This window comes from Tachysurus vachellii, chromosome 7, assembly GCF_030014155.1.
Source record: "Tachysurus vachellii isolate PV-2020 chromosome 7, HZAU_Pvac_v1, whole genome shotgun sequence".
In the NCBI taxonomy this organism is placed as follows: domain Eukaryota; kingdom Metazoa; phylum Chordata; class Actinopteri; order Siluriformes; family Bagridae; genus Tachysurus; species Tachysurus vachellii.
The window spans coordinates 9,599,663-9,614,013 of NC_083466.1; the positions used below are offsets into that span (position 1 = coordinate 9,599,663).

The 14,351-nt window shown below is 38.6% G+C and overlaps 1 protein-coding gene across 1 annotated transcript; it reads left to right on the plus strand.

Moving 5' to 3' along the window:
* Window positions 1-2,855: 2,855 nt before the first annotated feature.
* Window positions 2,856-14,084, plus strand: abcf2b (ATP-binding cassette, sub-family F (GCN20), member 2b). The gene is made up of 15 exons (XM_060874115.1): window positions 2,856-3,055; window positions 5,491-5,645; window positions 6,251-6,463; window positions 6,609-6,791; window positions 8,000-8,171; window positions 8,269-8,364; window positions 8,468-8,570; window positions 8,865-8,960; window positions 9,161-9,280; window positions 9,714-9,803; window positions 10,707-10,817; window positions 10,942-11,004; window positions 11,265-11,393; window positions 11,970-12,173; window positions 12,253-14,084. The coding sequence occupies exons 2-15, from the start codon at window positions 5,510-5,512 to the stop codon at window positions 12,367-12,369; spliced, it is 1,833 nt and encodes a 610-aa protein (XP_060730098.1). The 5' UTR covers window positions 2,856-3,055; window positions 5,491-5,509; the 3' UTR covers window positions 12,370-14,084.
* The last annotated feature ends 267 nt before the right edge of the window (window positions 14,085-14,351 follow it).

The window sequence follows — 14,351 nt, forward strand, 5'->3', positions numbered from 1 at the left end:
GTGATGCATAATCAGGCATAGCTACTGTAAAAGACTCTTACTGTCCAGCACACAATAATCTGTATATGTGGCATGTTGTAACCTAGTGGTTAAGGTGTTGGGCTACAAATCAGAAGGTTGTGAGTTCGATCCTACGTCCACCAAGCTGCCACTCTCAGGCCCCTGAGTAAGACCCTTAACCCTCAATTGCTCAGTTGAAATATAAAAATGAAATAATGTGTCACTCTGGATAAGTGTCTGCTAAATGCTGTACGTGTGTGTGTGTGTGTGTGTGTGTGAGTGTGTGAGTGTGTGTGTGTGTGTGTGTGTGTGTGTGAGTGTCTTCTGTCTAGTGGAAGAGAAATAATAATCTCTCTATGTTTATCATTACCGAACACAAAATAATAACAAATAATGAATAAACAGTAAAATAATTATTTCCCAGAACACAAAGCAAGCATGTTTACATTGTTTATGTTAATAAATAAATAAATAACACTGTTTTCTTTATTACAAGTTTGTTTATTATTTAAATTAGAACATTAGTTGTATTATAATATACTATACTAAACTCTTACTGCCCAGCATACAATAATAAGTGTATATCAGCTAATAAGGGTCTAGTGAAGGGATTTTCTAATACAACTAATGCTCTAATGCAAATAAAGCACAAAATTGTAATTGAGTCTAATCTATTCAGATATGTAAAGCTGAAAACAGTGCTGTTTGTAGTGATTATTTTTGTACATAAACTGGATATAAACATGCTTTGTTTGTGTTGTGGTAAATAGCATATTTTATTTTTTACAAAGTATTTTTCTTTATACTGCCAGTACGACACCAGCTGTATTTTGGAAACCACTCGATGAATACGCATTCTGTCGCCAAATAAACTTACCTTTTTAATTTCTACAGCTACAGTAACTTCAGCAGATCGACCTTATGAAATTTAGACTTAGCATTTTAGCCTCACTTTGTAATCGTTAACGCAGCGAGTTGACGCTGTTGCCAAGACAACTGTGCAGTGGGTGGAGTCAGGAATGGGAACGCCCCAATCCCGGTAGTCTTTATACAACATCTGTCTCCCAGAATAAAATACCCTTGATTTCATAATAAACCATTGTGTCTGTCATTTGACAAAGATATGAAATAATTTCTGCTCAGAAATAAACAGCACTTTTTATGAACACTTATTTCATTTAGTACTGTAGTATCACACCTTGGGTTTAGACTACAGAGTATTATTAGTTAATACAATGTTTATCCTATCATTACAGCACATTGACAATAACGTTTTTCTTGAGCTTGATCAATACACAATCACCATTAACTTCATTTGGAACACCTACTAATTCCAGCAATTTATGTATTTATTATTATCGATTGTGTGGCAGCAGCATTAAACTGCTGATCTCCTGTTTTTTTTTTTTTTACACACAACAGTGTCAAGACTTTAGAGAATGGTGCAATAAAGAAAGAATATCCAGTGTTCATCAGTTCTGCACACAGACTTCCTTTATCCAGACTGACATACAAACGTGTTTTGAAGTCTCCATCAATAAGTACATCAATTCAATTCAATTCAATTCAAATTTATTTGTATTGCGTGTTTTACAATTGACAATGTCTCAAAGCAGCTTTACAGAACATAAACATAAAACCAAAGGTTATTATAAAGATTAATATAATACAAAATTCAAGATCAATATTAGATTTATTGATATGTGTTTGTATTTCTCCCTAATGAGCAAGTCTGAGGTGACACAGGTGACTGTGGCAAGGAAAAACCCCCTTGAATGGTGAAGAAGAAACCTTGAGAGGAACCAGACCCAAAGGGGAACCTCATCGTCATATGTGTGACACTGGAGGGTGTGATTATAAATATACAGTCTGATAAATGTTGTAATGATGCAAAAGACCACATGGAGTTGTCATCTCATCTTTAGTATCGCAGAGTCTAACTGGAGCTGGTAGATCTCTAGATGCCTCAGGATTCTAACAGAGTCGGCCTCATCTCAGTGGAGGTCCAAAATCTTCATCGCACAGAAGACAATCGGAGCTGGTACAATTTCTGGATGCCTCGGGATGGGTAGAAAGAGAGAAGCAGTGGAGAGAGATTAATGAAGCTGCTTGTTAATAATAATAATAGCAAGTACTAGATGATAATGTGCATTTGGTCTGATGTAATTGAGCACAATATTATGGGATGTGTTATGTGTACGCCTGATTAAAGAGATGAGTTTTTAATCTACATTTAAACTGGGAAAGTGATGCTAGTTTACTAGGACACAGACTAAGGAAACCATCGGTCTAAAAACTCTGTTGGGACAAAATAGTTTGTGTGTGTTTTTTATATAAATATATAAATAAGCACAGAAAAAATAAGCAAGAACTAGTTGAAGTATTTTACAAACAGGTAGGCCTTCACCAGCTGTTTGAAGAGTCATGGCTCAGCTGTTCGGACATCTATTGGAAGTTCATTACACCACCTAGGTTCCAAAACAGAAAAGATTTTTGACTTTATAGGTAAGCATCAGTGTTTTCAATCATCAGTTACTAGAAGCGTGTGTAGGGAGTGCAGCGGCGGACTGGTGTGGGCTGGTTGAAAACAAGACTCCATAACCATAACCATAACCATCTCCATAACTCTTATCTCATTAGAGTGTGAATTAAAATCCCAGGATATTTCTGAAATATTCATCCCATCCATTCTGGCATCCATGTCATCGTTTTCTTTATTCTGATGGTTGATATGATCATTAACAGAAACTCTTCACGTGGATCTGTATGATTTTATAGCTGAAATATGACTGGCTGTCTGGATAACGTCATAAATAAGCAGGTGTACAGGTGTTCCTTTTAAAGTGAACGGTCAGTGTACTTCCTAACACTTGTATAATACCATTTATTAATCGTCGTTGTAGTGGTTTATGGTCGAATATAAGTTTAAAACCATGTAGAGCTGACATGTGCCCCTCCCTGAGAGAGGAGCAGGATTGCTCTTGTCCTAATAAGAGCCTCTGACAGACTGACAGACAGACAGACCGTCGGCCACCAGCTGCTCTCTCCTGCTAAGGTAGGAAGCTTAGAAACTGTCCAACTTTATTAACAACCTGGTTATAACGACGCTGCTTCACCCATAGCTTTATTTCTTCCATGTGTAACACTATACTAACGATTTTCGGGCTGACGTCATTCTTTTTTTTTAAATTTTAATTTAAATATAATTAACGGTATTTTAACCGATTTATTCTCGGTGCCGTTATACGGTTAATACGGTGCAATGAGTTTACAAAACGAGCAGGATTTAAACATGAATAATGTATTTTTATTAATGCAAAACAGACGCTTTTAATATGTTTTCAATCAATTAAATCATATAAACTGGGGATATCTGCTATGGGAATATTTAGCAATGTTAGCATGTTCAGTCAGCTAGCATGCCGGTATGGATAGAACGTATATATAGATATCATTATATATTCTGTGTATATTGGATAAATATCGTCGTGACATGTTCCAAAAAATATCATTATTTTCGAGCACGAATGATATCTGAAGGCTGTTGAAGAAACTGTTTAGCAAGCTAGCTAGCAGGCCTGGTAACATGCTGAACTTTAAACTATGCCTGTGTCTTAAATAGTCCCTTTATCCTTCTTCCCTATAGACTTCAAAGTGCATTAGGGGTATTCTGTGTTCCCTAGTTGGACACTGATGGCAAGAATGGTACTGTAGGACATCATAAATTACTCAGGATGATGTGCACTATATTCTATATGGCTTATAAAACAATGCACTATTTAATGAACTCGGTGCTGTTTCAGACACACCATTGTTCTGTAGACCATCTAAAGCTTTTTACTTTGTGCTAAATATGACCTAAATATAAATATCATCATTAGAGAACAAACTGTAGCCCGGAACGGGTTATAAATATAAGCGTGCATACTAAATTGGTAACTAGGACAGTGACTGACTTTCCACCTGTCAAAAGATAGAACAAAATCTTAATAAGGTCCGAGATTTGAACTCAAACGTTTGCTGTGGTTTGCTGTTGACGTAAACACTCTTGAATTGTATGTTTTACTCTATGTAGATAATATGTCGTTATCCTAAAATGTGTGAAGAGACCTGACTCATTGTAACAATATTACTTTGTAAGTACAGACAGCCATTGTCATTGCTGTTCATTCCTTCTGTCATTCATTTCCTTCTTCTGGGGTCACGGTGGTGTCCAGATTCTATCTCAGCTTTTTCCACCATATCACAGAGTCTAAACCCAGCAGCTTGTGGAGGAACCTTGTTTTCTCTGTACACACGACTGCTATACTTTCAGTCAATACCCACAGCTTTTTGACATAGATGTACACTGACAAAGAGCTTTGACTACAAACTGAGACCACACCTGACCATACGATGTGAAATTGGAAACTATTACATGTCTGTTTTTGATTGTTTGATCAGCTAACACCTTTCCACTATTTCTTTTCCTTATTGACTGATGCAGAGAAATGAGGTTTGTTAAGTTTGCAACCATATGCAGGAGATGAGAATTAGGATCCACACTGTTGTGGAACTTGCCTGTACAATGCAACCCTAAACAGTGCACAGGAAAAAAAACAGCTCCTGCAAAAAATCTTTGGCTAAATGTTTTTTTGTTTAGTTTTTTATAAAAAGGTTTGTGTAGTATATTAGGTAATTAATCACAATACTGTTTGACAGCTTAACTGTTCCTCTTTGTGGATCCTCTGAGAAAATCTGGCCAGAAACCCTTGTGATGATTAGCTTAATGTAAAACATGCAAAATACGGCCAAATGTTTGTGGACACCTGATCATCATAACCATATGCTTGTTCAAACATCTTGTTCCAGATTTAATACATTTTTCATTTGACTACATGTTGGAGTGTGGACTGGGGATTTGTGTTCATTTAGTCATGAATGCATTAGTGAGGTCAGTGTTCCAGTTCAAATTGTCCGTAGTGTGTGATTGTGTGAGTGAATGAGAGTGTGTGTGTGCCCTGCGATGGGTTGGCACTCCGTCCAGGGTGCATCCTGCCTTGATGCCCGATGAAGCCTGAGATAGGCACAGGCTCCCCGTGACCCAAGAATAGTTCAGATAAGCAGTAGAAAATGAGTGAGTGAGTGAAATGGTGTTGAGGTCTGGGCTCTATAGAGGACACTCCAGTTCTTATTCATCAACTTTGAAAAACCATGTATGCCTGCAGCTTGCTTTGTGCCCAGGGGCATTATTATTTTATAGAAGGTTTTGGCTCTTACGTCAAGGGACGTGAAGTGAAGGGAAATGTAACATTACAGCATACAAAGACATTCAAGAGAATTGTTTATTTCCAACTTTGTGACAACAGTTTGAGGTAGAAGCACATATGGGGTGATGGTCAGGTGTCCACATACTTTTAGTCATATAGTGTATCACAGATTGGCTGTTTCATTAAGAACAATAATTGCATTACATTGTAAATGTCATTAATATGCCATGTTACTGTGCAGCCCACAGAGCTCTGGAGCCATGCCCTCAGACCTTGCCAAGAAGAAAGCTGCCAAGAAGAAAGAGGCAGCCAAAGCTCGTCAAAGGGTCAAAAAGCACGAAGAGGTCGAGCAGCCGGAGGAAAATGGAGCAGTTCTGAATGGCGAGACGAATGAAGGTGTGTTATTTTAGGTGGATTTCATGCTGAGCACATTTTCCCAGGTTCAAATCTGATTGTGGTCTAGGTGCCACTGCAGCACTCGTCTAATTTCAGACTCGTGGATTTATTGCATGTCTTACGTTATCTACAAATGCACATGGAAAACAACACAACTCAGCATGTTTTTTATTTTAAAAAGTTTTGGTGCTGTTATGTACAGTAAGGCATCACGCCTCTTCTGTGTCCCACACTGTTTCCCTGTTACCAATGGTGTTGCCATCGGCTAATACATGTGCGCACGTTACTTTGTATTCACATGCACAGCAAAGTTCCAGTGCTAGCAAGCTTACAGCACCTCCTACAGTTAGTGTCAGATTTGGTGCTTCACATGACTGCTTTCACTTTACCAATAATTCAACCGTGTCCATTGGTGATAATATGATACAGTAACCGGTACAGAGCACATTGCTGTAATCCTGCAGCATTTGCTCATATATTATTGTATGCCAGCATTTAATGGTGGATAGTAATTGTCACAATAACAGGTAAAATATCTTATTTTATGTTTTTTTTTTCATTTCTGTAAACTCTTCAGTCGTGTTCCTGACTTGTCTTCTGTGCAGAACTTTCTGCCCTGGCTAAAGAGCTAGATGAGTTTGAGCTAAGGAAGATAGAGGCACGGGCGGTTACAGGGGTCTTGGCATCACACCTCAACAGTACAGATGTTCACATCAGCAGCCTTTCACTCACTTTCCATGGGCAGGAGCTGCTGAGCGACACAAGCCTAGAACTGAACTCGGGCAGACGCTACGGTCTCATTGGCCTCAATGGCACAGGTGTGGATTATAGTCTTGTAAGAGATAATAAATATAAGACACTAATTAATTTCTTTTTGCTCTTCTGGGAGAACCAACAGTTGAACACCTTACTGTGTAATATGAAAGTTTATACGTTTCTTTTCCCCAATGTCACTTATGACAGGTAAATCTATGCTCCTGTCTGCTATCGGCCATCGAGAGATTCCTATCCCTGAGCACATAGACATTTATCATCTGACTCGTGAGATGGCTACCAGTGAGAAGACAGCATTACAGTGTGTGATGGAGGTGGATAAGGAGAGGATCCAGCTGGAGAAGGAGGCAGAAAGACTGGCCCATGAGGACTGTGAGTCACACATACAAGGCACAAATGAACCGATATACTGGATTCCACATAGAGTCAAGACACATATATTAAAAGTTTCCATGAGTCATTTTTTTTTTACTATTATTACTACTACACACTATCGCTGATGAAGTTGCTGTCTTCACCGATGTCCAATGCATGTAAAAAAAAAAAAAAAAAAAAACAACATCTTTTCGGTATTGAATGTTAGCTTCAAATGGAATCTCACAGTAAATATACATAGAGAGATTAAGAATAACTTTCAGTGTGAAGCTGTAGTTACATCAAACTGTGAAACATCAGAGCTGGATTTAAGACCGCACCTTTACTGGAGCCGATATCACACAAGAAAACCCAGCTCAGAATCCTGCATAACTGAGACATGTTTCTGTTTTTGCCAAACTCTGTCCCATGTGTGCAGCTGTCATGCAGCTTCTGAATATTGCTTCGGTATGTAGTTTTTTAAGAGAAGAGCTCTGAATGCTGATGTGTGCAATTTCCACATTAAATCCTTCAAAGCATGTGGAATGATACACCCAGTATAGCTATGTTTTTTTTGTCTTTCAGGTCAGGCATCAAAAATACAGAGCCTGCTGTGATTTGCAACGACAATGCTGTAGTTAGGAATTACTATTTTAATTAGTAAATATAATCAGAAATTTGTTCACACGCATTATAACCCAGCTCAGCTGCATCAAATGTCGTCACACCCTAGGCATTAAAAAAAAGTCTGGTGACACTGTGACAGGAGGAGAGAGAGAGAGAGAGTAATTGCGTAAACAAAGACGTTTTTGTGGTTCTTTGTATTGTTGAGAGTGAGAAGTGTGTACCTGCCATCGGTGTGTATCTTTTGGTTTGTGTTTTGGGTAATGTGTGATCTGGCTTTTTCATAACATGTAGCAAGTTTTATCTCGAAATGCCATTTGGGAAAAATGTTGACTAGTTTGTGTAGAAAGTAAAAATTATTAAACGCTTCTGTTTAAAAGTCATGGTCTAGTAATGACATGGCAGTGCTATCACCTAATGTATCAGCTAGGTGTAAATTGTGTACATTCTTTGTGAATTAGGCCTGACAGATCCTAGTGCTTGATTTGTTTTCAAGAATAATAGGATTATTCAAAAGTCTCGAGATGTAGAGATGTGTTTTAATATGACGTTTATAATGAAAAAAACATCAGCAATTTTTTTGTCTTGCTGACGTTTTGTAGCAGAGTGCGAGAAGCTCATGGAGATCTACGAGCGTCTGGAAGAGCTGGATGCAGACAAAGCCGAGGTTCGAGCTTCACGCATTCTCTTTGGTCTGGGCTTTACCCCAGCCATGCAGCACAAAAAGCTCAAAGACTTCAGCGGCGGTTGGAGAATGCGTGCCTCGTTGGCCAGGTACGAGGTCCGCATTGTCGATTTCAGTCTTCTGAGGGAGATCTCTCGTATTGGTATTCACTGCTTTTTTCTCGTCCTCTTTCCTCTACTCGGACAGAGCGCTGTTCATTAAGCCTTTCATGCTTTTACTGGATGAACCCACAAACCACCTTGACTTGGATGCCTGTGTGTGGCTGGAGGAGGAACTCAAATCGTGCGTCCTTCAGTCTTTTAGCTGTGTTTTGGGCTAATTATTAAATGCTAGCAGCATGCTTATGTAGAATTGTGAATGCTTACATTTTTCTGTCCTTTTCCAGGTTTAAGCGAATTCTTGTACTCATCTCACACTCCCAAGACTTCCTGAATGGTGTTTGCACCAACATCATACATCTACACCACAGGAAACTCAGATACTACACAGTATGTTCATATATAGTTTGTTATTATAAATAAGTGCTCAGATAATGGGGGAAGATTGCAACAGCTTCCTGTTCCTACAGATCTTAACACACCTGATCTATTTGAGCAAGGAAAAAACTAATTTGTTTTTTTTAATTTGTTTATACTGATTGAAAATATAGATAAGACACGTTGAATGCCAGTTTACTGTTAAAGTTACTGTTAAAGGGTTAACCAAACCATTTTAAGTAGAAAGATAATAAATTGTCCAAAAACAAGCTTTCAACATTTTGGGCCATCTGATTTAAATTAAAGGGCAATTACGACCAATATGTGAAGACCAGGGAGGAGCTGGAGGAGAACCAGATGAAACGCTACAACTGGGAGCAGGACCAGATAGCACATATGAAGGTAAAACACTGCTGCACTGTGCACATGCTATGAGAAGATCCTCCTCCATCCAATGTTATTACTCCAAGTTTAAAATTGGTCTGTCTTTCTCATTACTTCTCTCCAAATGTCTCTTCCAGTTTTATACTGTTTCATTCCTCATTAATGTCATTTACAGGAATTGTTCAGAAGTTCTTGTCCACTTTTCTGTCTGTGTGTAGAACTACATTGCTCGATTTGGTCACGGCTCAGCCAAGCTTGCTCGTCAGGCTCAAAGCAAAGAGAAGACGTTGCAGAAGATGGTGGCTTCAGGCCTGACCTCCCGTGTAGTTACAGATAAGGTTAAGAATGAAAGCATACGCACTCATACAGTATATACGCAGTTACTGAATGAATATTAGGCACATTTAGTATTAAGCATTATATAAGCATAAACATTACATGTAATGGAGTAGCACTTGATAAATGACTCCATCCAGTGCCACCGATAGCAGTATGACTGGATCTGTTCTTACGGTAACCGCTGTTTTAATACTTTAGTCAGTATTCAGCATGTAGATTCCTTCTCATGTACTGTACTGTACATCCATGAATATGGGACTAGATTAGTTCAGTTCCAAAACTACAATCATCCTCACGGTTGTAGACCAATAGCACTTTAATTCCACATGTTCCCTGTCGTCAAAGACAGCATGCACACAGTTAATAGAAATACTTTACTTATGGACCGTTGCTGTACTATCAACCTAGAGCTTCTCCTTTTTCCTCCTGCAGACTCTGTCATTTTATTTTCCTCCCTGTGGGAAGATTCCTCCTCCTGTCATCATGGTGCAGAATGTCAGTTTCAGATATTCCGACAACACAGTAAGTATGAAGTCCAGAAAGGGAGAGTTACTGTATTGACTGCAAGCTCCTTTACTTATATTTTCAGAGGTTCACCATAATTACAGTCTTACTCTCATTCGTGTGGTCCTTAAGTTCTAGGTCAACCACTGCGATACATGGCAATTAGACAGGAGACGATGTGCTAAAGCCGAATTACAGGAAATAACAGAAATGACTTATTATATGGAGAATACATAGAGTTGAGTACATAACTGGTTACCTAGGATTGATGTTTATCTTCCACATCCCATAATAGTCACACATAGTTTACGTCATATAAATGGTACCTAAATTTATAATCATCATCATAATAGCTAAATGTGTATGTATCATATATTAAACATATATTCACTGTGGCCCTTCGGGATACTTGCAGATTGCAGGATGCAGACAAAATCATTAAAATGCAAGGGACTTTAACTTATAAACTCTGTCTGTTTTGAAAGAAAATCTTCATCCTAACACTCAACAGACGAAATTAATGAATCACCAGACAAATAGCTAGCAGTCACAAGGACAAGAATGTAAAATGTAAGTGTTGGCATGACAACACTGGGAGAAAACAACAGACCCAAGTTAACAACACAAGTGAGCCGTTTATTCTACACACACGCACAGGGAAAAAGAACCAAAGAACAAGATCACTTAATCACACATGGGCTCAAGTGTGCCATGTTGTTCATTAACTCTAGCACATTTAGCTCGTTCTTAATGCCAGGTGTATCGGAGTGTTACTCAGATACCGAATTGTAAAAAATTGCATATTTTTCAGAGGGTATTTGTATGAAAACAAACTGTATGAAATGAGGACTCCTTCACTAAAATGAGTCTGGAATTGAATCTTGAGAGCCTACTGACTTTGTGTTCTTTCTTTTTTAAAAGCCATATATTTATAAAAACTTGGAGTTTGGCATTGACCTGGACACACGGGTGGCTCTAGTGGGCCCTAACGGAGCAGGGAAGTCCACTCTGCTGAAGCTCTTGATGGGAGAGGTCAGTTGACTGTCAAATTGTTAGTTAAGAACTTAGTTTAATGTGTTTTCTTAACTTCACATTCATTATACTTCAACCTCTATGCCTACCTGGTGTTTGTATTTATTTATTTGATTTTTTTTAGCTTCTTCCATCTGATGGTATGATCAGGAAACACTCCCACGTGAAGATTGGCAGGTATCACCAGGTGAGCCATACACTAAATAACTGTCCGTGAACTGTGTCAGTATGTTAAAGAAAGCGCATATGCTTTGGCATTTTTAATGTTTAATCAGTACTTCACTTATTACTTTATAATAACCAGATACAGGAGCCAATAAATTACCTACAACTGGAGGCCCTGCACACAGTATATCTTCCACTCAATCATTATTGGAGTTTTCATGTCTCTGGTTTTCATCTCATAGATCAGAGTTTGAGTTTTTTTGGGTCATCTGTGTTTTGTAGCATCTGACTGAACAGCTGGAGTTGGATCTTTCTCCTCTAGAGTACATGATGAAGTGTTACCCAGAGATCAAAGAAAAAGAGGAGATGAGAAAGATCATCGGACGGTATGGGCTGACGGGTAAACAGCAGGTGTGTGTCTGAGCGCTTAAGTCCTGCTGGGAAGTTTGTATTTATGAGTTGGAAAGCTGTAAATTACGACATCAGGCGTGTTGAAGTCACTTTGGTCAGAGCAAGATGGAGGTGTTCCTTCTATTAATTAACTCTAAAAATACAGCAAAGTTTTTCAAACTTCCAGAAAATGAAAACAATGAATTTTAGTTCTTTTAAATTTTGCCACAGTAACCGTTATTGTTACATATTATACTGGATTATACTATTATTAATATACTATTATTATTATACTAATATGGACAGTGCTATCATATTAATGCATAATAAATGAAATCAGCTTCTAAGACAAGTAGACATTCTGTTTCCGCAAATCCACCGTGTTTTCTGACTGACGCAACTCCGACTTGATTTGTTGTTCGTATTTTCAACTCAGAAATACAATCATTTTGACATGACTTGAACGCCCCATATGTCCGTTTCAGAGACACTTGATGCTTCTGTTACAGTCTGTAATAATATACATCAACATTTGTACATTTAAAAGAAACCGTAAAGGTTTTTAATGCAGAATAAATTGGTGAAATCTGTCCTCAGGTGAGTCCCATTAGGAATCTGTCAGACGGACAGAAGTGCCGTGTTTGCTTTGCCTGGCTGGCCTGGCAGAACCCCCACATGCTCTTCCTGGATGAACCTACCAATCACCTGGACATCGAGACCATCGACGCGCTGGCTGAAGCCGTCAACGAATTTGAGGGAGGGATGATGCTGGTCAGCCATGACTTCAGACTCATACAGCAGGTAGATTATTGGTGCAAAGACCTCAACGCTGCTTTTATTAGATATCTGTTCTCTCTGACCGTGATGTGTTTGATTCCAGGTGGCTCAGGAAATTTGGGTGTGCGAGAACCAAACCATCACCAAATGGAGCGGAGACATTTTGGCATACAAGGAGCACTTGAAGTCAAAAATTGATAAACAGACACATGACATTTGAAGGTCTAGAGCCAGGACTCAAATGGATAGATTTTGCTCTGCTCATCTTACCGTAATGCATGTGATCTAAGAACATTTCCCACAGACCCCAAATTTTTCAGCGAGGATTGTAAATCCCATTTCAGTGTTCCAGCATCAAAATACAGTACACAATACATTCTCTCCTCTTTGCAGAGAACTTCACACTACACTACACACGCCATTCATTATCTGTGTATTAACTGTCACTTTACTTTTTATTGAATATTATAAATGCAATAATGTTGAATAAATCAAAGTTTACCAAAATAGTAGGCTAGGGGTTGAATTACATAATGCTAAAACCAATCATTTGGAAAACAGATTTGCAAATGAGAATGAATAGATACAGTGTATGGCAACAGGATACAAAAGGTCGACAAGAAGGCAGGCGAAAAATGTATAGACAGTAAAGCAAACTAGGGAAATGATGTAAAAAGGCTAGGGAAAGTAAGTAAAAAAACTTGAGAGACTGAAATAAAATGTACAAAATCATAAAATGTATATTCTAGGCTTAGTGAGTGCCTGCACTAGTCAAGCAAACTCCACAATATTTGTAGGAGCTTACAGGTTTCTCAAAATTACCACAGATTTGGGCCAAGAAGCGTTGAGTGATGTCATCACAACATGTATGCTGCCAATGCCCTCTTCGATGCATGTGCATCGAACAGGAGTACGGCTATCACAGAAACTAACTACATATGTGTCTTCACTGGTCAGAGTTTCAAAGAATACTCTCTTGTTTGCAATTTCACTAATTATGTTGGCTTCTGTTTTCCTATTTCAGCTTAGACAAAAATTTATAAAATTTAATGTGGCTTAGGGCTTTCGAGCCACATGCACCAAATTTGGATATGTTGTAGACCCTGGTCTGAAGTTTGTTGCTATTACTTTTCTAAGTGATCCGAGTACCGGTACTTCCGGTACCGGATCTCAAATTGGCCTTTTTTCCCATAGACTCCCATTATAAACTTTGGAGGTTAATAACTCGGCAAGCTTTCAAACTATCTACACCAAACTCGGCCAGCTCCTTTAGGGTGATACTCTGAACAAAGTTTCAAATTGGTGTATCGACTGGCCTTTCGATTGTGCCGCATCCCCGCCCCCAAAATATGCAAAATCAAAAAACTTTTTACAACATGGACATGTGACATTCCATTCCAAAACACTCAGAAAAATGAGTGTATTCTGATGACGTCACATGCTCGTCTCCACTTGCCTCCAAATGTTTTGGCACCCTATCTTTCTGTCCACAAAAGTAATACTGTCCCTTATGTCCACTCGCCTCCAAAAAGCACCGGCCTTTGCACCGGTCAAAGCCAACATCAAAGTTTGTCACGACGAACTTTACGAATCTAGTTCAATTTGTTGTTCCTTTGGCTGCTCCCTTTTTGCTGACGCCACAAGGGATCATGTGGTCCACATACAGTATTTGATTTTGGATGCCCTTCCTGATGCAACCCTCCTGTTTTATCCGGGCTTGGGACCGGCACTGAGAGTTAGCTCTTTGAACCCGGGCCACAGCATCGATAGTGCGGGATTCTGCCACTGAACAACCAGAAGTCCAATTTCACCAATTCAGGTAGTTTCCTGAAAAAAAATAAAAGCACAGAAAACAATCACAATAAACTACCAGAGGAACCGATTAGCTGGATTGTAATGCTGTGGAGATACAGTATCGGTATGGGGTAATGATTCAGCAAACCTGTTAATAAGTGCTGTACAGTAAGTGTTGTACAGACTACAGACTAAGTTAATGTACTGGCAAGAGTGTTGTCAATAAATTACTATAACTATATAGAAATATGTACAACAATAAAACTGTAATACAATAATAAAATGTAGTAAGTACTGTAATATCTTACATAGTATAACAACACATAAAAAAGTGCATGTGCTTATATGGATGATGCTTTTTTGTTTAAAAAATAAATAAAAGACTATAGAATTGAAGCAGGATACAAT

Bases quoted from the DNA above. Each gene is read 5' to 3' on its own strand.
- abcf2b (XM_060874115.1), top strand. From the start codon at position 5,510: ATGCCCTCAGACCTTGCCAAGAAGAAAGCTGCCAAGAAGAAAGAGGCA. The intron at 6,792-7,999 runs GTGAGTCACACA...GACGTTTTGTAG, and splicing joins AAGACTGGCCCATGAGGACT to CAGAGTGCGAGAAGCTCATG. The intron at 8,365-8,467 runs GTGCGTCCTTCA...GTCCTTTTCCAG, and splicing joins CTGGAGGAGGAACTCAAATC to GTTTAAGCGAATTCTTGTAC.